The 24,804-nt window shown below is 46.8% G+C and overlaps 2 protein-coding genes across 3 annotated transcripts; one reads left to right on the forward strand and one right to left on the reverse strand.

Moving 5' to 3' along the window:
• Positions 1–263: 263 nt before the first annotated feature.
• Positions 264–13,428, reverse strand: RCVRN (recoverin). The gene is made up of 3 exons (XM_048517217.1): positions 12,959–13,428; positions 3,052–3,163; positions 264–629 (listed from the first exon to the last, which is right to left on the reverse strand). The coding sequence occupies exons 1-3, from the start codon at positions 13,337–13,339 to the stop codon at positions 541–543; spliced, it is 582 nt and encodes a 193-aa protein (XP_048373174.1). The 5' UTR covers positions 13,340–13,428; the 3' UTR covers positions 264–540.
• Positions 13,429–13,775: 347 nt separating this feature from the next.
• On the forward strand, positions 13,776–24,755 carry LOC125445278 (transmembrane protein 100-like). Of its 2 annotated transcripts, none has more exons than XM_048518267.1 (2): positions 13,776–13,931; positions 24,118–24,755. In XM_048518267.1, the coding sequence occupies exon 2, from the start codon at positions 24,150–24,152 to the stop codon at positions 24,501–24,503; it is 354 nt and encodes a 117-aa protein (XP_048374224.1). In that variant the 5' UTR covers positions 13,776–13,931; positions 24,118–24,149; the 3' UTR covers positions 24,504–24,755. The 2 variants fall into 2 exon arrangements, with proteins under 2 accessions (XP_048374224.1, XP_048374223.1); XM_048518266.1 differs by lacking the exon at positions 13,776–13,931 and adding an exon at positions 18,549–18,686.
• Positions 24,756–24,804: the final 49 nt, after the last annotated feature.

A 24,804-nucleotide genomic window follows, 5' to 3' on the forward strand; every position in this document is an offset into this window, starting at 1 on the left:
TTTGGTAAGTGTCCCTCCCTCTTTCCAATGAATTGAAGGGGGGGGGGGGCTATGCAGGCCGTTTCCCTATTTAAACTTGATAAGGTTAAAAGCTGAGAGGTGTCTGAGGGTGACTTTTTGGAGGATTTGAACCCGGTTCTCCCTGGTCCAAGTTACCGCTCCATCCCTTCACCCTTTTCCTCATTTCCAACTCTTGTGTTTCTCCTGTTTGCCTTTTCCTGTTTGTAAATATGCCAGCTTTGTAACGATCAAGCTTGGGCCACGCCTGCTGGAAAATCCTGGAAAAGTTTTTTGTTTTTGTTTTTTAAAGAAAGGATTGGAGGGGGAGCTACTTGCAAACACGGTGCGCACAGTGGGGCTTGCAGAGAGAGGCACACGATTTGTTTTTTATCGTACTTGTGGTTTGCTTTTTTTTTTAATTTGCACACTTACAGTCATGCACACGCATACACAGATGGTTGGGGTGTCAGCGTTCCCCCCCCCCTTTTTTCCAACATGCAGCCGTTTTCTCTAGTTCCCCGCTTTTCTCTTCCGCGGGCCCTATTTTTTCTTGGGCTCGTATTGGATGAGCTTCATTATGGCGTCATTTTTCATCACCCCTGAAATAAATTCCTGTTCGGCAATTTTATCTGCAATGAAAAGAAAAAGGCGGGTAAGCTGGAGTGGGTCGCTGAGCGGGGGGAGGGGATGTGATTTCATGACCACCTTGGGAAATGTGCACACATCTGGAAAATCTCTAAGGCCCCTTCCGCACACGCAAAATAATGCACTTTCACAACTGTTTGCAAGTGGATTTTGCCATTCCGCACAGGTTCAAAGAGCATTGAAAGCAGTTTGAAAGTGCATTATTCTGCATGTGCGGAATGAGCCTAAGTGTGGGGGCAAGCCGCATTATTTTATTTACTTCATTTCCACCCTGCCTTTCTCCTCCAACAGACATCCAAAGTGGCTTCCATTGTTCTCCTCCACGTCACTATCTTCCAAACAGCCCTTTGAGGTAGGTCAGGCTGAGTGTGTGTAGCTGAAGTTTGGATTTATATCCCCCCTTTTCTGTCCTGTAGGGAGATTCAAAGGGGCTCGCGTGCTCCTTTCTCTTCCTCTGCCCTCAGCAGACGCCTTGTGAGGTAAATGGGGCTGAGAGAGTTCTGAGAGAACTGTGACTAGCCCAAGGTCACCCAACAGGCTTTGTGTGTAGGAGCAGGCAAAACAAACCCAGTTCACCAAATAAAAGTCTGTTGCTCAGGTGGAGGAGTGGGGAATTGAACCCGGTTCTCCAGATTAGAGTCCGCCACTCTTAACCACTACTGCACGCTGGCTCGGGGTCACTCAGCAAACTTCCACTGGGAAGCAGGGATCTGAGCCTGGTCACTCAGAGCCTTATACTCTGACCACCACACTATAGTGCAGTGATGGCGAACCTTTTCGAGACCGAGTGCCCAAACTGCAACCCCAAACCCGCTTATTCATCGCAAAGTGCCAACACAGCGATTTAACCTGAATACTGAGGTTTTCGTTTAGAAACACACGGTTGGCTCCGAGGCGTGTGTTACTCAGGAGTAAGCTTGGTGGTAGTCAGTGGCTTTGCTTTGAGGCAACCGTGCAACTCTTCCAACGGGTGATTCATTACCCTAGGAGGGTTGACTCAGAAGCAAGCCCCTTGCCAGCAACCGAGCTTACTCCCAGGTAAAGCATCGTGCTTTAGTTCTTTGCATGACAATCGGTGGGGTTTAACAGCACTTCACAGGGTGACCTACACTGCTTCCCCCAAACGAGGTCTTAGGTTTAATGCTAATTATGGAGCCCAGCGGCCCAGGCCTGCCTAGATGTGGGGGAGAGGGGCACTCTGTGCGTGCCCACAGAGAGGGCTCTGAGTGCCACCTCTGGCACCCGTGCCATAGGTTCGCCACCACTGCTATAGTGGCTCTCTCACACACTGGGGAAACATTTCCAGGGGGCCAGTCACAAGACTAGAGTACCACACACCTATCCTTGAACTAAGTGAGAAAAATAGGAGCAGAAGAGTTTGGATTTATATCCCCCCTTTCTCTCCTGTAAGGAGACTCAAAGGGGCTGACAATCTCCTTGCCCTTCCCTCTCCCCCAACAAACACCCTGTGAGGTGGGTGGGGCTGAGAGAGCTCCGAGAAGCTGTGGCTAGCCCAAGGTCACCCAGCTGGCGTGTGTGGGAGTGCACAAGCTAATCTGAATTCCCCAGATAAGCCTCCACAGCTCAAGCAGCAGAGCGGGGAATCAAACCCGGTTCCTCCAGATTAGAGTGCACCTGCTCTTAACCGTGACACCACTGCAGAAGGATTGAAAGATGCTAATGACAAGCAGAGCTTGAGAAATTCAAGCGCAACCAGTGAGGGGCTCGACTTCTGCTACCAAGCCTTGTATTTTGATCTCTTGCAGGGCCGCGATCCTCACTTGGGTGACCTTAGACCGGTCACTCGCCTACCTCAAAAGTTGTAGCAAAGGGGAAAACAGGACAGCCTCATCTTAGTGTGCCTTGTGGAGTTCATTTATTCAAAGTAAGGGTGGTGTATACTTGAGGGTGCATAAATTTAGTAGACGCTTCTTGCTATGGGCTCAGAGCTAATAAGGTACACAAAGAGATTCTGTGTTTCCATTGGCACGACAGATGGAAAAACAGGCCAGGTCATGATAGAGCTTTTGAGCAAGCGGAACCCCACTTTTCCATTCTACCTGGTGAAAGAGTTCTGTGTGATTCAAAAGGTTGCCCTTTTTAATGCCAATCGTTGAACCAGTAAATAGTAGCACAGCCCACCTTTCTTCCAAAATGGCGCTGAAGGTGGCAGACACAGGAGTCATGGAAGGTCTCCGTTACTGTGCCTACCCAAACCTGCCAATCATAGCCTGGAATGATAAGGCCGAAGGGGCCGGTCCAGCTCTGGTTAGTGTGTTTGTGGGGTCAAGCACCCCTTTTTTATTATGGCCCCCACATTTTTTATTATGGCCCCCACATGAATATTAAAGGACATGTAGAGGAGTACGGTTTCAACAGAAGGTAAAGGGTGGGGGGAGCAGTTACCAGCGTCTCCTTTGTTGAAATATGTCCATAGCTTGTCGGCTCTTTTCTGAGGGGTGTTTTCATCATCGGGCAGATTCTTCTGCTCTTCTGGGGGGATCATCTTAAATATCGCCTGCCAGAATCAAGACACACAGCCATGCAGAGTCAGAAAAGGATACCTTGAAGCCAGAAGATTTTAACACATACACCTTCCCCCTCGGTACTTCTTAACTTCATCCGGTTGCCTTTCCCCCAGAGAATTCGTCGCTCATACTTTTCCTCAAATGCTCATTATCAATGTCACACACTTTCCATCACTTGGACTGTTTTATTGGAAAGGCGTGAGGGAAAATGGGTGCCATTTTCTGCCCACCTGCTCAACTGCCCTCTGTCCCAGTCCACGGGACTACAGCAGACCAGACGGCTAATCTTAGGGGATTTTTAAATTTTATTAAAGCACCCTTTTTTTTTTTGAGAGCGCAAGAAACAAAATAGGTAAGCACATGACTGTAGCTGGTCTGTTTTGGGGGTAATGGTTGGGCAGGCTGACCGGCGGGGAAGTGTGATAGCTGACGCAAGAAGATGAAGAGGAGTTTGGATTTATATCCCCCCTTTCTCTCCTGGAAGGAGACTCAAGGGGGTTTACAAGCTCCTTTCCCTTCCTCTCTCTACAACAGACACCTTGTGAGGTAGGTGGGGCTGAGAGAGTTCCCAAGAACTGGGACTAGCCCAAGGTCACCTAGCAGGAATGTAGGAGTGTGGAAACAAGGAAGGAAGGAAGGTCGGTCGGTCACCCTTGAGTCAGTTCCCCAAAACCACCAGGATCAAACTTTTGTTCTGAGCACAGCTTCAACGACAGCCCTGCAGCTTACCATCCTATGCCACCGGGCTGCTCCATAGTTAAGTTAGCAACTGATAAAGAGTTCTCTGTATTCACCTACAGCTGAATATGCCAGTATCGATCCAGAATTTCACAATGAGATTGTGACAACATAACTTTCTCTTGATGTGCGCTGTTCCGTGGAATTCGTGAGAAAGAAGTGTGACTGCAGGGGCTCAGTTATCCAGCAGCGCACATAATTGTCTGGTCATCTCATTCTCTTCGTGGCCTGGCCCATGAGGGAGGGAAAGTGCGCCACCGTATGTGATCAGAAAATCACTGGAGATGTCCTGTGAAACCTTTCTTGGACTGCAGCCGGACAATTCAAATTCTGATTCACCAGGCTGTTACATAATGCCAGTGGTAGAAGTTTACCATGAGCAGTGGCTCTTTGCATTCACTGAAGTTAATTTCACATGTAACACAGTTTGTTTGCTGGCAAATTCAAAGTAGTAGAAGAAGAGTTTGGATTTATAGCCCCTCTTTCTCTCCTGTAGGAGACTCAAAGGGGCTGACAATCTCCTTTCCCTTCCCCCCTCACAACAAACACCCTGTGAGGTAGGTGGGGCTGAGAGAGCTCCGAGAAGCTGTGACTAGCCCAAGGTCACCCAGCTGGCGTGTGTGAGAGTCCACAGGCTAATCCGAATTCCCCAGATAAGCCTCCACAGCTCAGGCGGCAGAGCGGGGAATCAAACCTGGTTTCTCCAGATTAGAGTACACCTGCTCTTAACCACTACGCCACTGCTGCTCTCACACATTATACAGTGGCAAGCCATGCGTTTCCCAAAATGTGTAACATAGCCATTGGCAACTAGTCACCATAGCTATCTTTTCTGTTTACTGGTAATGCATCGGCAGGACAGAAAAATATGTATTTGTTTGTAAGACACAAATTATAGGGTCGAATCCAAGGACAGTTTCTGTCCCTAGGGGCAGGGACAGTTCGGAATAATAATAATAAGAGTTTGGATTTATATCCCCCCTTCCTCTCCTGAGGAGACTCAAAGGGGCTTACAATCTCCTTGCCCTTCCCCCCTCACAACAAACACCCTGTGAGGTAGGTGGGGCTGAGAGAGCTCCGAGAGGCTGTGACTAGCCCAAGGTCACCCAGCTGGCGTGTGTGGGAGTGTACAGGCTAATCTGAATTCCCCAGATAAGCCTCCACAGCTCAGGCGGCAGAGCTGGGAATCAAACCCGGAATAGGTCTAAACCCATCCGGAACAATTTGGTATTAGTTACAAACATGACCGCCATTTTGCTTAGTAAGTTCCAGCTCCAAATCATTTTAAACAGCACTGGCTCCAAGCCAATAGATGCTTGCAGATGAGAGGGAACGAAAAGCGAAGGAGTTTAGAGGTTGCCGTTTTATTCTTCCTTCTGCTGGATCAGATTTTTGCGTCCTTTCTCTTCAAACTGGGTACCAGATTCTGGAGAAGCAGATTCAGCCCTGGCCATCTAGTAGTCTCCCGTATCATTTGGGGCTGATGTTTTATAGAACCAGTTTTTAGTGTATAAATCATGCTCCCTACTCTTCAGTGGCTGATTCAGCATGCAGTTTTGGGACATGAATTAACCCCCCCCCCGCCCCCCGCCAATTCCCATCTGTAAAAAAGGCACACTAAGAACTTGCATCATAGTTCTGTGCAAAACGAAGTTGGTTATAAATTATTTTGCATCACAAGAAATCTTGTTATTTTAGCTGAACTGCTTTCAGGACTTTAAAAAGGGATAAAAAAATTAATTAACTGTGGAAGGGGTGGGGGGAGGTGTTCTCCCATTCTTAAATGCCGTTTCTAGCCCTCATGCTACTGAAAATATTTCAGCTCTGGAGCCAGAGAAGGATAAGTACAGTTTCTTCCAGGAATCTGAGGTTTATGTGCCCTGCAAAACGTACTGTATGCCGTTCTCGACAATTTCCCTTGCAGCCAACGTATTGCCAGTCTCCTGTCTTTCTCTCCTCCTGTGCCATCTGCCATGCCAATCCTTTGATCAACGAATAGATTATGCAAAAGAAGACATCTGTCCCTTTCCGGGGCATCCCGTTGCCCTCATTTAATTTACAGTTTTCAAATGTCTTGCTTCATTCGGCCTCCAACTGCGGTGTGACACTGGGTCATGCAGACACTGCTATTCCCACTGTACCGTGCTGTGGTACAAGGCCCCAAAAGACAGTGACCTGTTCATAGCAGTAACACGCATCATCCACAGTGCTCAGAGAAGCTAACCTGTGGGATGTGAAACCCCAATATGCATTTGAAGGGGACAAACATCCTCCCGTGTTCCCAGAACGCTGCTTTTCTTTCAAGGTCTGAAGAAAGATTAGTGGATCATTTTTAACAGGATGGTCAGGGTGTGTATACAGCATAGGTGTCAAACTCGCGGCCCTCCAGATGTTATGGACTACAGTTCCCATTACCCCCTGCCAGCATCATGCTGGTAGGGGATGATGGGAACTGTAGTTCATAACATCTGGAGGGCTGCAAGTTTGACACCTGTGGTATACAGGGTATCCAAGAGAGGCAAGCATCGTTGTACGACCTCAGGTTGGAAAAACCTACAGGATGGCCCACAAATTTATTTTTATATAGCCCAGCTGCAGCTTATTAATAAAGTGTAATTACACCAATGCCTACATATACTCACAAAATGAGTAATAGTTAAACCAATAATAACTTGGAATACAATTCTATCTTTGTTTTTCTGGTATCAACTCAAATGATGGTCAGCATAGTTCAACAGGTAAACATGTAGGCTATTTTTTTTAAATATATTTACTTATCTGACTATATGTGGATACTTCGTTTTGTACTTTACAGAACGGTTTGAAAAAGAATAATCGAAATAAAACCCAAATCCAGAGGTTTTATAGCCAATAGTTATTGTGAATAGTTTGTCCACAGTTTCTCATGCGAAGCTAAATTCTGATGAAACACTACCGTGTTTCCCCGAAAATAAGACAGTGTCTTATATTAATTTTTGCTCCCAAAGATGCACTATGTCTTATTTTCAGAGGATGTCTTATTTTTCTGTGTTCTGTTCGTCGGACATGCTTCCAAACAAAAACTTTGCTACGTCTTACTTTTGGGGGACGCCTCATATGTCACACTTTAGCAAAACCTCTACTACGTCTTATTTTCGGGGAAACAGGGTACATTTCACATGAATAAAAAAGCAGCAGAGGACGTAGCCTCAACTTTGTTAAACAGAATTACATTACCTGATTTCTATTAATATAGTACAGTCTACCAGTTTGTCTACTTTTGCATAACTTTAGGGGAGAATCCACAAGGGAAGTGGAGCTGTTGCATTTTGGTCAAATGTGAGTTCTGCTCCTGACTCACTCACCCCCAGTCTGAACCCAGGGGAAACTAATTCTTTTTTGCAGTAGAAGCCGCTTGGCATGTTGCTAATTGCCCCAAACCAGGAAGGTCACTAACCCACAGTTTTTAAACATTTAAAAAATAGATTGCTCTCTTTTTAAAATGAGGAGGGTGTATTTAGATTTAATTAAATAAATGTTCGTCCAATGCTTTAAAAACAACGCGGCAGCCCGCCTGAAATGTGGAGGAGGGCTAAGAACGAGAGTCTAGTGAAGCAAAAAGTCTGATCTGGTGACTGATAAACGTTTTGGATGGATTGCAAATAAGGGGGAAACTGAGTGGAAGGTGCTTAGGGGAAAAAAATGCAGAGGGCCGTGATTGATATGCACCTTCATTTTGGTATTAATATCATTTCATCAACCAGGTATGGTGCAGAGAAATCGGAGTAAAAACTTCCACAAAGGAAACTGCTTAGAAAAATAAACATTTTTTTTTGGGGGGGGGGGGGGATTTGCATCTATTTCTGAAAAGGCAGCATATAATCCGCTTGTCCTCCTACGAGGCCTGTGGGATGAGCCAGCCCCGAGCTGCCAGGTTCGAAGATTGTTTCCCTTATTTACTTTTATCGTGTGTCAGGAAAGTCCCTCAAAATGGCAAGGGTACTGTTTGCAAATTAAAAATAAAACCTGCCCTGCCTGTACTTTTAAAACTTTTTTGCCACCAAGTCACAATCCCATGGGGTTTTCAAGGCATGAGACTTTCAGAGGTGGCTTGCCATTTATTTATTTATTTATTTATTTATTTATTGTTTAATCTTATATACCACCCTATCCCCGGAGGGCTCTGCCTCCGTGTTAGGACCAGAGGTGGGATCCAGCAGGTTCTCACCAGTTCCCGAGAGTGGGTTACTAATCATTTGTGTGTGCCGAGAGGGGGTTACTAATTGGGTCTGCTTTTCTGTTAGAAAATTCCATTAGGTCCAAAAATCATAAAGTCCTGTTGTTTCCTACGTGGCTGGTTAGCGAAGGTACAAAACGGGATAATTCTCCCTGTTGGGCTGTTTTAAAAACATGTTTGAGAAATATGGTAAAGTTCCTTGTTTAAGAAAAGTATCCTTCTTTTGATTTCTAGAAACAAAATTAAGTATTTGAAAGTATTAAGTATTTGACAGGCAGTCAATTAGAGGAGAAGTTGTTGTTTCTGTTGGCAGTAGACGATAGGACTTGCTATAATGAGTTTAAATTATGGACAGAAAGATACCAGCTGGAAATTAGGAACTTTTTTTACAGTAAGAGTTTTTTACAGTAACAGAGAAATTATTAATGCCCGCCCCCAGAATACCTGGCCACGCCCCCGGCGTGCCACGCCCAGCCCCACTGGCGCTACGCCACTGTTTGAATCCCACCACCATGGGAACCTGTTACTAAAATGTTTGGATCCCACCACTGGAAATCTCCCATCCAAATACTCGCCAGGGTCATGGCTGAGAGTGTGTGACTTGCCCAAGGTTATCCTGCAAGCTTTCATGATAGGAGGGTGATTTAAACCTGGGTCTGAGTTTGTCACCTTCACCTCTACACCATGCTGACCTCATGAGAAGAGGAGGAGTTTGGATTTATATCCCGCCTTTCTTTCCTGTAAGGAGAGCAGCTTAGAAACACCTTCCCTTCCTGTCCCCACAACAGACACCTTGTGAGGTAGGCGGGGCTGAGAAAATTCAGAGAGAACTGTGATTGGCTCAAGGTCACCCAGCAGGCTTCATGTGAAGGATCAGGGAAACAAATCAAGGTCGCCCAGCAGGCTTCATGTGAAGGATCAGGGAAACAAACCCAGTTCGCCAGATAAGAGTTTGCCGCTTATGTGGAGGATTGGGGAATCAAACCTGGTTCTCCAGATTAGAGCCCACTGCTCTTAACCACTACACCAGCAAAGAGCTGAAGGCCGGAAAAGATACTAACTGTGGCCTCTGAGTCTCTGCGGTTCACTTCTGACGCTAGCTGGATCTACAAGTTCGGTGAAAGGAAACGTAAAGAGGTGGAATGCACTATGCCACTTCTGACTGCGTGTGAGGATCGCGCTACTGAATATTTCCTCTGTCCTCCTGCAAGTAGAAAACTAGCATTCAAATACCTGGTTTAGAACCTTTCCTCCATTTTAGCTACTTTTCTATTAAAAGGAGTGTTTTTTTAAAAGACAGTGAACATTCAGAAATAGCACCCCTCAACTGTAATATGACCTAGCGCAGTCCACTCTACACCCTTAAAACCATCAGACATACCTGGTGAAGCAAACATGTCAAGAGCCTTCTGGCTCCTGAAAGACTAATAAGTTTTTTATTCTAGCTAGGATAAAATCTTCTTAGTCTTTAGGGGAACTTAAGACTCCTGTTTATGTTTTGCTGAAGCAGACGAAAATGGCTACCGGCTGTTGCGGCTTTTCTGGGTTGTGTGGCCACGGTCTGGTAGTTTTTGCTCCTAACATTTCACACACATCTATGGTCTTTAGAGGCACGCCGCAGCAAGATGTGTTTCTCTTTGACCATGCAGCCTGGAAAACCCACAACAGGCAGTTGATTCCTGAAAGCCTTCGACAACGCGTTTATCATGGCTACCCTACAGTGATTATTAACCCACTGGAGGTTATCTCTTCTTAGAGATCTTTAAAGTGAGTTCCTTCCGTTAGCATTATGAAGAAAAGAGAGCATGAGGAGACTCGAGTTCGAATCCCACTTCCTAGGAGTTTCACAGATTGGTTGTCGAATTCTAGGTTGGGAAATTTCTGGAGGTCTGAGGGTGAAGACTGGGGAAAGAATGAGTATAACAGCGTTATAAACACGATCCCGAGCAGCCATTTTCTCCTGGAGAATCGGCCTCTGTCGTCTACAGACCAGCTATTTAGTTTATTTTAAAACGTTTTATGCCGCCTTTCCTCTCAGTCACGGTACCCAAACTGGCAAACATAAAAGCATTTAAACAAGATACAGTTAAAAACTACACAACAATTCAACTGGAAACATGTAAACAAAAACACCAGAAGGAGGGCCAAGTTCAGGAGATCTCTGGAAAGGTCGGAAACCCTCGTCCAGATTTATTTTGCGTGCTTCTTTCACAAGAATTTCCCAACGAGGTTTCAGTTTCGGCCTAGGAACGCGGACCAGTTGGCCATTTTGATGCCCCGAGAAACGAGAGGCGATTTCCTGCCATCTTTAGGGGCAGGAAAAGAAATGGAGTGTAAAAGGCTGTCTATGGCCCCTTCTGCACATGCAGAATAAGGCACATTCGATGCAGCTTCACAAGTGTTTACAAGTGGATTTTGCTATTCCGCACAGCAAAGTGGATTGAAAGTGCATTATTCTGCAGGTGCGGAAGGGGCCAAATTGTCACTGGGTGGCTCTGTAGAAGTGAGTTCTGTGCTACACCTGAAAATGACTTTTGGTACCCCTGTTACTCTGCATCAGAAGAAACTTGTTCAGTTTTTACAAGTCACACCTCTGTTAAAGACATAGACGAGGAAAAGGGGTGGCAAAACCTAAGTATAATGGATTGAAGAAAAAGATGGCGGGGTAGTAGATAGGGCTCTAGGTATTCTGGCAGGCAGGAATCCCTGTGGACGCCAGAAACTAGTGGGCCTCAAACCTCAGTGGCGTATATTCCTGATAACCAGGATCCTTGGCGCCTCCTGGACAGTGCAGAGGCATTTCCTGTCCTTACATCCCTCATTCCTGTTTCGAGAATTCTTAATTTCTTGCCCAAATCTCTAAACCCATCCCCAGAATGCTTTTGTCTGCTTCTCATCATCCTTATCACAGGTCAGAGGAGGCTATTCCACCCAGTGTCCATAGTTGAAACAAGGCAAATGCTGTTCTGAGAAGGTCAGGGACTTAACCTTGCCTAATCCTGCTTTAATCTCGGATTGTGGTGTCCTTCTTCCAAGTCCTGCGGTGTATCCATCAGGAGGGGAGAGTAGAAGCTAGAGTCAGAGGGGAAGGCCATGAGCAAGGACTTATGGGTGCACGGAGATGGGCGGAAGGCCCAACTTGGATGGCCATGCCAGATCTCTTCCAACCCAAGGGTATTCCTGTTTCAGAGGAGTCTTTCAAATTACATAATTCTTGAAGAAGAATTTCCTCCCATTTTGGAATAGCAGCAGCCAGTAGCCAAGGTCTATCTGTGCTCCCAGTTTAAACTAGTTTGAGATTTGAGAGAGCCTGGAGAGAGAGAGGTTTCAGAGGAGGGAACGTCAGTTAATTATAATGTCATGGAGTCCACCTTCCAAAGCAGCCATTTTCTCCTGAGGAACGGATCTCTATAGCCTGGAGATCAGTTGTAATTTTGAAGTATACCCAGGCCCCCTTGGGGAAAATTATGGGGCTTGTAGTTCCCATACTTCTCTTAATCAACACCTTTGCAAGATAAGAATTCCCAGGATCCTTTGAGGGAGGCCATGATGGTTCGACATGCTTCCAATGAGTTGAGATAGGTTCCAGGGCAGAACGGATTAGATTTGTTAGCCTGCGAAGGAGTCATCGAATCATAGAGTTGGAAGAGACCCCCAACGGCCCTCAAGTCCAACCCCCTGCAATGCAGGAACACGCAATCAAAGCACTCCTGACAGATGGCCATCCAGCCTCTGTTTAAAAACCTCCAAAGGAGGAGACTCCACCACACTCCGAGGTAGAGCATTCCACTGTCGAACAGGCCTTACTGTCAGGAAGTTTTTCCTGATGTTTAGGTGGAATCTCTTTTCCTTCACCTTGAAGCCATGACTCCTGGTCCTAGTCTCTGGAGCAGCAGGAAACAAGCTCGCTCCCTCACCAACATGACATCCCTTCCAGAATTCATTTGTATATTTTTATTGCTTTTTTTTTTTTTGGCTTTCAGAAAGGAACCAGTTGGGGACACTTGAGGCCAAGGAGATAAAATTAGGAGGGGATTTAGAATTACCAATCCAGCTCATCCCACTAAATGAGCATAACAGGATTTTCCCCCATTGGGCAAAGGCTAATTCCATTTGGGCACAAAGAAACCCTCCGAGCCAAGCTAATCCGCTGTTATCCTGTCACCTCGAGGTGAGTCAAGAGAGCCACGTGCCCCAACCGCTACTCCCTCCTTCCCTTGCTTTGGATGTGTGGTGTCACCTTATGTTTACCAGGGAATAGTAAAACAACTGGTTCCGACCCAGGGGAGAGGAGACTGGCAAAGAGACCCTTGGCCTAGGAACCTGGACCAGATGAAGGGAAGGCCTGAGAGTGGAACAGATATTCAGTCCCCATTTATACAAGCAGAGCCACTGGTCCTCGATGCAAGGATAAATGGACGCCAAATGATCCAAGTGGTTTCAGGGGGTAAAGATATCCAAAGTGGATTATCTAGAGTAGGGGTGGCCAACCTACGGTGCTCCAGTTGTTCCTGGACTACAATTCCCATCAGCCCTTCTGGCAGGGGCTAATGGGAAGTGTAGTCCAGGAACATCTAGAGCACCATAGGTTGGCCACCCCTAATCCAGAGGTTTCTCCAGTGGGGTCTCAGTGTGCTTATTTCAAGAGGGAAATGTTTTTAAAAGTCTACCATAGAGTTTATGGTGTTGTGAGAGGGAAAGGTCCCCCAGACCTGAAGAGAAGCCCAGATTCAACCCGGATGGTACTACAGTGGTGAAGCGCACAGCCCAGATACTTCCTGTGTTCCTCGTGCCTTCCAGCACCTCCCCACTTCCTCCTGGGTTTACTCACCGAGATGATCTCAAGAACCTCATTCTTACTGATCTCTCCGTTGCGGTCGACGTCAAAGAGCGAGAAGGCCCACTCGAGCTTGAGGTCAGTCTTCCCAGATGACGTGAGGTGGAGGGCAATTATGTACTCCCGGAAATCTAGGGTCCCGTCATCGTTGGTATCGAAACTCCGGAAGACGTGCCTGGCGTACACTTTGGGGTCGGAGTTGGGGAAGAAGTTGCTGTAGATCTTCTCAAACTCGGACCGGGAGATGCGTCCGTCAGGGCACTGCTTCTGGAAGCTCTCGTACCATTTGCACAACTCGTCCTCCGTATATTTTGTGTTCAGCTTCAGGTCTTCGAGGATCTCCTTGGACAGGGCCCCGCTCTTACTGTTCCCCATTGCGAGGGTGTCTCCACTGCTTTGCCTATGGGCCTCGCTGTCCCGTCCTGTTGCGTTGCCCCCAAGCTAGTGGAATGGCAGATGGCCGGGCCACCTTCTTATATAGACTTCCTGGCCCGAGGAAGCAGGGTTGGGACCGTGACATCTTGTCTTTGCCACACCTGTTGGCTGTGCCCGTGCATGCACACATACTCACGCACACAGAAGGGCTATTTTGGTGGCGCTGATCACATTTGCCAGAAGCTCTTTAGAGCGAGGGAAATCGGATTTGAGCCATGTGGCCTCCCTCCCTCCCTCCCCCTTGCCCTCCTGGCCTCCCATCCCCTAAGGCCGAAGCTCAGCCCTTGCTTCCAACCATGTGCCTACGCCTGAGCAGATGATGTATGGAGAGGTCGGAAGAAGTCTGGAGGAAAGCGAGATATACGAGGATGGATGGAGGGGCGTGCGGACAGTTATGGCGGCCGTGGACCCCAGAAATAGATTGTTTTCCTCTTATACAGGAGAGCATCATTGAGATCGATGACTCTATCAATGACAATGAATGGTCAACAAACACAGTCATGTGCATAGCCCGTGATCCAGTCACAAGTGTGTGAGTATGTGCTAGATAGTCAAAAGGACGAACACTTTATGATATAAGTTGCCTCAAGCAGAAGTGGAGAAGGAGGATAGGGTATTTATACTGGTCTGCGTTCAGAGCCTTTAATCTTCCCCTCCCTCACTGGGCTTTTCGGCCAGCCAATGAGGCTGTTCTGTGGCTACCACTAGTTTTGAAGGTCAGAGGTACCTCCGCTAGAATGGGAGAAAAACAGCCGGCGTGATGTAGAAGAAGAAGAGTTTTGGTTTTCTTATGTTCTTATGGATTTATATCCCCCCTTTCTCTCCTGTAAGGAGTCTCGAAGGGGCTTACAATCTCCTTTCCCTTCCCCTCTCCACAACAGACACCCTGTGAGGTGAGAGCTCCAAAGAACTGTGACAAGCCCAGGAGTGCACGAGCTAATCTGGTTCCCCAGATAAGCCTCCGCAGCTCAAGCGGGGTATCAACCCCGGTTCTCCAGATTAGAGTGCACCTGCTCGTAACCACTTTGCTACACTGTTAAAGTATTGGACTAGGATCAGGCTTTCAGAAGCCAATTTATTACTGTTGGGTTTTTTTTCCAGGAGTTTGGGTAATGTAATGTTTGGATTTTAGCGTTTTGGTGTGCACATTCATATTTGTGAATTTTAAGCCTTTATGTTATCTAGTGTCCTACAAAGGCCGTTTCCATATGGGTTATTTGCTTCCACATAGATCATAGTGCATTCGTACACCTCCGAGATGCAAATTTTCACCCTGCCATAAAGTTCACTGGTTAGCCTAGGGACAATCCCTCTCTCTGAGGAGATTTGGTCCAGCCGGTATCTCTTTGTTCTGTATCTTGTCTTTCTTCTGAGAACCTGAAATGTTAGCTTCACAACAATCTTCTGAGGTAGGATGAGAGTGACAGTAAACGGCCCCAAGGACACCTGGTTAGCAACATGGCTGAGGAAGAGCATGAACCCAGGACTCCATAATCCATCATATCACGCTGGCTTGCTTAGAGCTAATCTTCTTTAGTTGGCTGTCACAAGGACAAAAGGAGTGAAAGACCGATTGTATCTGGAAAACCTGAGGAACAAAATGGACGTATTTTGAGCAATCAGAAGGGCGCTGTGGCTTCTGGGTTACTCCAGTCAATCTTTGCTCTGAATCACAAAGCGTCCCCTTCTGGGCTACTCTCTATCCTACTCTTCTGTCTCTTCTTCTAGAAGAATCCTGGCTCACTTCCCTAATTCCAATACTTTACTTTTCCAGAGGACCCAAGAATTCAGTTACCCAGAGTTCCCTACTCCTTATCTGACCAGTAGACGATACTGCCTTTCTGGTACCGGTACCGAGAGTCCCATGATGTCGCCCACTCGGATACCTATTTGCAACGGCCGGCCGGCTGCTAATTTGGCTGTCCCTCCCTGCCCTCGGCCATATGCTCAATCCGCTTTGTTCATCCAGATCTGTCAGAAAAGCAGTCTTAGTGTCAGAAGTGATCCATCAGATCCAGTTCTTTCTCTCTGGGTGTATTCGTAGAGAAAATCATCCTCCAAATTTTGCCACCGCTGAACAGAGCGGGTAAAGGAATGTGGCGCGGAAGGACTCCATGGTGGAGAATTTCCCTGCCAAGCATCGGTGACTGAAACCAGTCTAAGCCCAGGGAAGACTTAAGACTGTCTGGCCCTGTTGTGATGGGCAAAATTCCCGATCTTCGGCACAGGTTTTTCAAACCCGTCTGCCAAGGATGGCGCCTCTACCTGTTGTGGATGGTTCTGGGACCTGTCCCGACCCGGTTCATCCAAAAGGAGGGACAAAATTCAGGACGGCATTTGTTTTGGGGGGGCCAGGGCACTGGGAAAGTACCACTGCTTGCAACCATAAATCCCACGAATGGGAGAGCAGAAACATCAACTTGGGCCATTCTCCCTTTCTCTCACCTTGACCTGTCTGACCTACCTGTGGAGATAAAATATGGGGAGTGGGGGGGACAGAGAGAAACCATCACATTCTCCTGAACCCATTTGAGCAAGTTGGGATACAAATGTGTAGAACTACTTTTTTTAAAAATGTAGATGCAGGTAGAGAGGACCAATTATTAGCCCGGTCATTCTAAAAGGAAGGAATGTGCTTTATTTTCATGATGGTTAGGTTAAATGTGCGGGGTGGGTTGGGTTGGGGAGGCAGGCTGCAGCCTGAGAAATTTCTAAAGAAGAGTTTGGATTTGCACCCCATCTTTCTCTCCTGTCAGGAGACTCAAGGTGGCTTTCAAGCTCCTTTCTCCGCCTCTCCTCACAACAGACACTCTGTGAGGTAAGTAGGGCTGAGAGAGTTCTGTGACTAGCCCAAGGTCGCCCAGTAGGAATGTAGGAGTGCAGAGACACATCTGGTTCACCAGACAAGCCTCCACCACTCAGGTGGAGTAGGGAATCGAACCTGGTTCTCCAGATTAGAATTCACCTGCTCTTAACCACTCCACTGGGGATGCAGTTTAGGGAGGGCAGAGTTTGGGGAGGGCATGAATCTCCTCAGGATATAATACCATAAAGACCACCCTACAAAGCAGTCATTTTCTGTGGGGCAACTATCTCTATAGTCTGGAACTCAGTTGTAATTCCAGGAGATCTCCAGTTACTACCTGGAGTTTGGCAACCCAAACTCTACTGCACTGGGGAAAGGTATTCTGAGGTATACAGAAGAAGAGTTGGTTTTTATATCCCACTTTTCTCTACCTTTAAGGAGTCTCAAAATGGAACGCACTCACCTCCCCTTCCCCATAACTGGCACCTTGAGAGGCAGAGAAAGTTTGGAAAGATCTGTGACTAGCCCAAGGTCACCCAGCAGGCTTCATGTGTAGGAGTGGGGAAACAAACCCTGATTTACCTGATTAGAGTCCACTGCTCATACGGAGGACCAGGGAATAAAACCAGCTCTCCAGATTAGAGTTGGCCGTTCATAACCATTGCACCATGCTGACTCTTAGCCTCTTAACTTGGAAGGTCCATCCAGCCGATGTACCTAATAGCCACTGAAGGGCCTTTCAATCAGTAATGCTCCTGTATGAAGAACAGCTTAAAATAACTTTAATATGAAGCACAACTAAGTCATGTTGCACAAGGGCTGCTAAGCCTTGTTCTAGCTAGAACAAACAGGTTGTGACCTTGGGGCAAGTCCACCAATTATGAGTTCCTTCACAATAACGTGAAATATAAGGGAATGTCCCTATAACAAATTTAGTCTCTTAAAAAGCCATCTAAGCTAGAGGTCATCACCATAATTCTTTGTGACGTGACGTAAATGAGACGACGTGAGGAGCAGAAGAGCAGACTGCCCATTGTTTGTACGTATGTATATATATATATTGCAAGCAATGTTTATTCACAACATTTTACCTCAGTTTTCCTTAAGGGAATGATAATATCAGTTCTCCCATGACCATCACAACAACCTTGCGAGGGGATTAAGCCAGAGGTGGGATCCAGCAGGTTCTCACCAGTTCCCGAGAGTGGGTTACTAATGATTTGTGTGTGCCGAGAGGGGGTTACTAATTGGGTCTGCTTTTCCGTTAGAAATTCCATTAGGTCCAAAAATCATAAAGTCCTGTTGTTTCCTATGTGGCTGGTTAGCAAAGGTAGAAAACGGGATCATTCTCCCCGTTGGGCTGTTTTAAAAACATGTTTTAGAAATATGGTAAAGTTCCTTGTTTAAGGAAAGTATCCTTCTTTTGATTTCTAGAAACAAAATTAAGTATTTGAAAGTATTAAGTATTTGACAGGCAGTCAATTAGAGAAGTAGTTGTTTCTGTTGGCAGTAGACAATAGGACTTGCTATAATGAGTTTAAATTATGGACAGAAAGATACCAGCTAGAAATTAGGAACTTTTTTTTTACAGTAAGAGTTTTTTACAGTAACAGAGAAATTATTAATGCCCCGCCCCCGGAATGCCCGGCCACGCCCCCATCATGCCCGCCCCGCCCCATTGGCGCTACGCCACTGTTTGAATCCCACCACCATGGGAACTTGTTACTAAAATGTTTGGATCCCACCACTGGATTAAGCTGAAAGACACTGTGCAAAGCCTAAGGTTACTCAGTGGAGTTCATGGATGAGTGCTGTAGGGTTGCCAAATCCAGGGCTGGAAATTCCTGGAGATGTAAGGGCAGGGTCTAAGGGAAGTTTAATACAATTTAGTCCACCCTCCAAAGCACCCATTCTACAGGGCAACTGATATCTCTTGTCTGGAAATCAGTTGTGATTGCCAAGTCTTACCTGCAAATTGTCAATCCTACTGGGTGGGGATTTAGGGTTCCCTTGACACACGGTGAGAAACAATGTACATTGTATGCCCACAAGGAACACATATATTGTGTGCATTGCGAGCGACTGAGCAGGGGCTGCCTGTTTATTTGCAGTCCTTTCAGTCTGGCTGGGTGTGTACCCAGGGTACACAATACGTGTGTGTGTACATAACACCCTATATTGTGTCCAAGTTTCTCTGGTGCCTCCGAAGGCACAGGAACTCCTTAATGGCCCTCCTTATCATTTCATCATCCGTGTCTCAGTAGTGATTGACACCGAAATGGAGTGGGGTGGAATGGGGGGAACCAAATTCAAGATCCCCAGCCAAGCTGGGAGTGCGGGACAGAGACACGCCGAGTCCAAGAACACAGGGCTTGAGGGTGCAGAAGAAGCAGGTCCCAAACCAGAACGGGGACTCAGGCTGGGGACGGTCCAGGAGGAATGGACAAATAATTTTTAAAAACCTTCTCATCTTCTTTTGAGGTAAGCAGCAGGCAATTTACCTCATAAGGGTCCGAGTGTGCTCATGAAAAATGGCTAAACAGAATAAGGTACCCCCAAAAAATCTGTGAATGGAAGAGCTTTTCCAAAGTCAACAGGCTTAGAAGGACTAACTCCATTTAGGATGGCACTGTAGCTCCCTGCTGTGTGTTTTCTTGGTCAATAGCAACAATAATATATAAGTATTGGTCAATAGCAACAATTATATATAATGTATTGTCGAAGGCTTTCACGGCCGGAATCACTGGGGTGCTGTGTGGTTTCCAGGCTGTATGGCTGTGTTCTAGCAGCATTCTCTCCTGACGTTTCACCTGCATCTGTGGCTGGCATCTCAGATCCTCTGAAGATGCCAGCCACAGATGCAGGCGAAACGTCAGGAGAGAATGCTGCTAGAACACGGCCATACAGCCCGGAAACCACACAGCACCCCAATAATATATAAGTATATCGATGTGTCTGTACTGGATTCGGATTGTGGTCATGGCACAGGGAGGAGGGGTTTCAAAAGGGTTAACCCCCTCATTCCAGTGTTAGGCTGTTTTGCCTTTCTGGTCAGTTGGCAACCCTACAGTTGCCAATGCCCCGTTCCTGGTGGTTTGTAGAAAGAGGTGTTTAAATTTCACAATGCCACCCATTCCTTTTTATGATCTCATTTATTACCAAGTTTTGCTGTCCTATCTGGCGGTTTTATCCCCCCGTTTTGGGTCAGTGGGCATTTAGTGAGTGGTAATGTCTTAGACTTATTTTAATGGTCTCCTAAATCCCTCATTTCCTCTGCTGGGGAAATGAGTGAGTGTTCGAGAGAGATTGCAGCGCTGTTTCCCAGTTATTTCGTTTATTTTCCCAGTTGTTATGAATGGAAGTTACAATTCCCAGTTCAAAATGTGGCAACCCAAGTCCACCTCAGTTTGCTGGCTTTTGAACCATCCACTATTGATCGATGAGCAGATATATTAGCTGGTTATGATTCTAATAAGGTTCTATGCTTTGCTAGTGGATTTTTGCTGTTCAAATCACAAGAACACGCTAGGCTGTTTTGCCTTTCTGGTCAGTTGGCAATCCTAGAGTTGCCAATGCCCCACTCCTGGTGGTTTGTAAAAAGAGGCACTTAAATTTCATAATGCCATCCATTCCTTTTTACGATCTCATTTATTTACAAGTTTGGCCATCCTATCTGGGTGTTTTATTCCCCCGTTTTGGGTCAGTATGCATTTAGTGAGTGGTAATATATTTTAATATTCTAGGGGGATTGATTTTATGGTGTCATGTAGAGAGGAGGGTGCAGTGGGGATTTTTAATGATGTTTTTATTGTCTGTTTTATGGTGGTTTTTTATGTTTTATGTTTTTAGGATTGTATGTTTTAACGGGGCTTTTAACCCCATTAGGTAATGTGCCCTGGGATTTCGGTGTAGGGCGGGGCATAAATGGAATACATAAATGAATAGGAAAACTGCATTCTTGGGGTATTGGGCCATCAGTCTTGTCTTGATCTATACAGGCTGGAGATTGACAGATCAGACAGACTGATTAGACGCAGAAAAGATGCTGTTTTGGGTCCCTCTCATACAAGCTGTAGATCGTATATAGAAATGTGATTGTCCATCTTCCGCAGTTAATCTATATACGTTTGACTTGTTTGTTTCATGCTAAGAAAGATGGGATTCAGCATTTCTCGACACGGATTTTTTTCCTCGCAGAGCTAGGAATGGATCGACATCTCTGCTATATCAGTGATGGCAAACCTTTTCGAGATCGAGTGCCCAAATTGCAACCCAAAACCCACTTATTTATTGCAAAGTGCCAACATGGCAATTGAACCTGAATACTGAGGTTTTAGTTTAGAAAAAACAGTTGGCTCCGAGGCTCGCGTTACTCGGGAGTAAACTGGGTGAAGCAACCGTGCAACACTTTGAATGGGTGAATCACGACCCTAGGAGGGTTTACTCAGAAGCAAGCCCCATTGACAGCAACCGAGCTTACTCCCAGGTAAAGGATTGTGCCCAGGCCAGTCTAGATGTGTGTGTGTGCCCACAGAAAGGGCTCTGGGTGCCACCTCTGGCACCCGTGCCATAGGTTCGGCACCACTGTGCTATATTATATGGCAAAAAACATTCGTCTCCCAAAGAACTCCCTCCCTCCAGTATAGGGCAGCATCCTTGGGAATTTGCTCCTTTATATATCGAATAAAATGTTATCGTATACTTACTGAGTCGGGTGACTGTCCCATGTTAGCCCCAAATTATCAGTTTCAACTGGCAGCAACTCTCCAGGATCAAACAACACGTTGCGGGTGCGGGTGGGGTGTGGGGGAGACATCTGTATTCAGGTCTCTGACTGTTTTCCTTAACTTTACATGAATTTGGGGGAAGGGAGACATTTGGATTGGGGTTACGATGCTTAGGGCAGACAAGGGCTGAGCTCCCTCATGTCATAGATATTCCACACACACCCCATTGGTTAATAGCAGCTCAGAAATACCCACTGCCTTTAATTTCTATTGGGGAAATGGCATATTCAGCCTCCCTCCTTGCATCAGCGCTACCGTCCCGGTCCAGATTCCCCCTCCTTACTGCTTTCAGAGAGCGGCTGGCCGCCAGAGTAGACAGCATTGAGCTTGATAGACCAATAGTCGGACTGACCTCTGACTGACTTCATATGTTCAAAACGTTGCGAGATCCATGGGGTATATTTTGACCTTCGTGTGGAAATGGAGCCCTGCCCAGCTGCTTCATGGGGGTCTGCTAACAGATGATATTGTAGACCGACAGGTCTACCATCTGCATGCTGGTACATGTTTGACAGGAGTGACGTTTCCCATAGCTGCAGAAAGCCTCACCTTCCTTTTCTTGCTTCTCTAGAATCATAGAGTTGGAAGAGCCCCCAAGGGCCATCTAGTCCAACCCCCTGCCATGCAGGAATACACAATCAAAGCACTCCTGACAGATGGCCATTCGGCCTCTCTTTAAAAACCTCCAAAGAGGGAGACTCCACTACACTCTGAGGCAGTGCATTCCACCTTCGAACAGCCCTGACTATCAGGAAGTTTAGGTGGAATCTCTTTTCCTTCACCTTGAACCCATGACTCCTGGTCCTGGTCTCTGGAGCAGTAGAAAACAAGCTTGCTCCCTCCCCAACATGACATCCCTTCAAATATCTAAACATGGCTATCATACCCCACTCCCCTAACCTTTGCTTCTCCAGACTAAACATCCCCAGCTCCCTAAGTCTCTCCTCTTGAGGCATGGATTCCAGACCTTTTACCATTTTGGTTGCCCTCCTCTGTAGCCTAAAGAAGAGCTGAGGGGACTCCACACTTTCCCTTGGAAACCGGCTTCCCCTATAGGACCATTCCCTCTGCGCAAAAGATAATCTATATAATCTAAAGCTCCCTTCCTGGTGAGACAAAGTAATTCTGCCCTCTTCTGATCCACTCTCTCTCTTCCCAGTCTTCCAAAATAATTATTTTTCTTTTTCGAGCAGTCTTTGGACTTAAAGACGGACTTCAGCCACTTGGCTTAGCAAGGAAATGTCCAATAATGTATTTTTAGTTGTAAACAGCCATATTGGCAAGCATGCACGTAGGTAAGGGGGGGGTTCTCGGGTTTGAACCCCCCCATTCATGTCCGAAGCTCCGCCCACCCGTTTGTGGGTTTTAAAAACATTTTAGTGCTTTTTTGATTTTTGGCCTGCAGGGGGCGCATTGTTTGGGCTAGCAGCACCAAGCTTTCAGGGATTGTTTGAGAGACTCTCCTGATGATACCTGCCAGGTTTGGTGAGGTTTGGTTCAGGGGGTCCAAAGTTATGGACTCCCAAAGGGAATACCCCATCCTCCATTGTTTCCAATGGGAACTAATAGAAGATGGGGGCTACACCTTTGAGGGTCCATAACTTTGGACCCCCTGAACCAAACTTCACCAAACCTGGGTGGTATCATTAGGAGAGACTCTCCTGATAATACATCCCAGGTTTGGTGAAGTTTGGTTCAGGGGGTCCAAAGTTATGGACCCTCAAAGGGGAGGGGCAGGGGAGGGCAGGGGAGTCTGCCATCCCCGACCTTGGAGAGCTGCTTTTATAAGCGCTAGGCCAGGGGCGGGGCTTGGGGAGGCGTGGCCATGCACTAGGGGCGGGTGGGGGTGTGGCCCCACCCCGAACCCCCCCCCTAAAAAATCTATACCTACGTCCCTGTTGGCAAGGGCAAAATATGTTAGACTTGGGTGAAAACAGAAGCACATTTCAAAAGTCAGACCACACATAACACAGAGTATCTTTGTTCAGACAAACAGCAGGCCAACAGGGCTGCAAAATATGTTTACTTCCCTGAGAGCCAGTGTGGTGTAGTGGTCAAGAGCAGGTGCACTCTAATCTGGGGAACCAGGTTTGATTCCACACTCTGCCACTTGAGCTGCGGAGGCTTATCTGGGGAACCAGATTAGCTTGGGCTAGTCACAGTTCTTTGGAGCTCTCTCAGCCCCACCTGCCTCATAGGGTGTTTGCTGTGAGGTGGGGAGGGAAAGGAGATTGTAAGCCCCTTTGAGTCTCCTTACAGGAGAGAAAGGGGGGATATAAATCCAAACTTTTCTTCTTCTTCTTCCCTTGTTCTATTATTAGAGGCTGCTAGTAAGAATTTTTAATATAAAGGCCCTGCTACATCTTTCTGCTTTTACAGCAGCAGGTTAAATCAGCAAAATACCCCCTGCTTTCAAAAATAACCAGTTGCTGTTTTTCAGTGGCGTACCTAGGCAAACTGGAGCCCTGGGCAAAACCTGAGAAAGAAAGAAAACAAGCATTGGCAGGAAGGGGGTGGATTTAAAAGGAAAATCTGGGGAAATGCCTGTGGTCAGGGGGTGCCTGCTGTCAGGGGTGCAATTATTAAGATAGCAGCACCAAAATTTTAGAGTATCTTTGTGAGACCCTACTGATGATACTACCCAGGTTTGGTGAAGTTTGGTTCAGGGGGTCCAAAGTTATGGACCCTCAAAGGTGTAGCCCCCATCTCCTATTAGCTCCCATTGGAAACAATGGGGGATGGGGGGCACTCCCTTTGGGAGTCCATAACTTTGGACTCCCCCCCTGAACCAAACCTCACCAAAACTTCCTGGGTGGATATCATCAGGGACAGTCTCCCGAAAAATCCCTGAAATTTTGGTGCTGCTATCCTAAAAACTGCACCCTCTGCAGGCCAAAAACGGAAAAACACTGAAAATATAAAAAATCCCACAAACGAACTTGCAGTTTTTGCGCCCCCCACAAGGCGGTGCCCAGGGCAACTGCCCACTTTGTCCAATGAGAGGAACGCCTCTGCTGTTTTTTCATCCAAAGGTCACAGGAGGTCCAAAAGACAAACATGGATGAGATACATGTTTATATTGTTGAACTGCATAATCGCTTCTTTCCCCCCGCCTTTCCTTCCAGATCAAAAGCTGGCCTTTGCCCTCCTGGCTGCCATGTCTTACGACGTTGTGATGGTGAACATGGAAAGGGAAGAGGTCTGCCTGCCCCGACTTAACCCCCATCTCCTGAGCACCACCACGGGAGGCGCCGAGGCCTCGTGGCAAGACTGCCTGCTGCCCTTTGGACTGGTGATGGGCATCATCGGCGTGGCAGCCACCAGTGTGGCTTGCGCCCGCGATCCTCCGGGCTCTGTGTTGGCTATACTGGGGTTCACCTGGCTTGGGGTTGGGGCTCTGGCAGTGACCGTCAGCTGCTGGTGCCGGCGTTACAGGAGGAGGAAAAGAGAGTGGGACGGCAGCTGGTCCGTGCTGGTGGGGGAGACGCAAGCACAGAAAGCGATGGTGTAAAAGCCCTGAGTCATTTCCCTGCTGGAATATATTCCTGTATCAAGTACAAATGTGTCCTGGAGAGCTGTGTCTAAACAAAGGCCCATAAGAGACGCCAGAATCAATTTCTCAGATTTCCAAGTGAAACTAACAGGCAACCATTCCAGGTTTCACAGCCAGCTGATTTCTATGGGAAATGAAGAACAAACATGAGAATGCTAAACTACAACTAAAAACCTTGCCAGATCACTTTTTTAACAGCATGGTGTAGTAGTGGTTAAGAGCAGGTGGATTCTAATCTGGAGAACTGGGTTGGATTCCC

This window comes from Sphaerodactylus townsendi, linkage group LG15, assembly GCF_021028975.2.
Source record: "Sphaerodactylus townsendi isolate TG3544 linkage group LG15, MPM_Stown_v2.3, whole genome shotgun sequence".
NCBI lineage: Eukaryota > Metazoa > Chordata > Lepidosauria > Squamata > Sphaerodactylidae > Sphaerodactylus > Sphaerodactylus townsendi.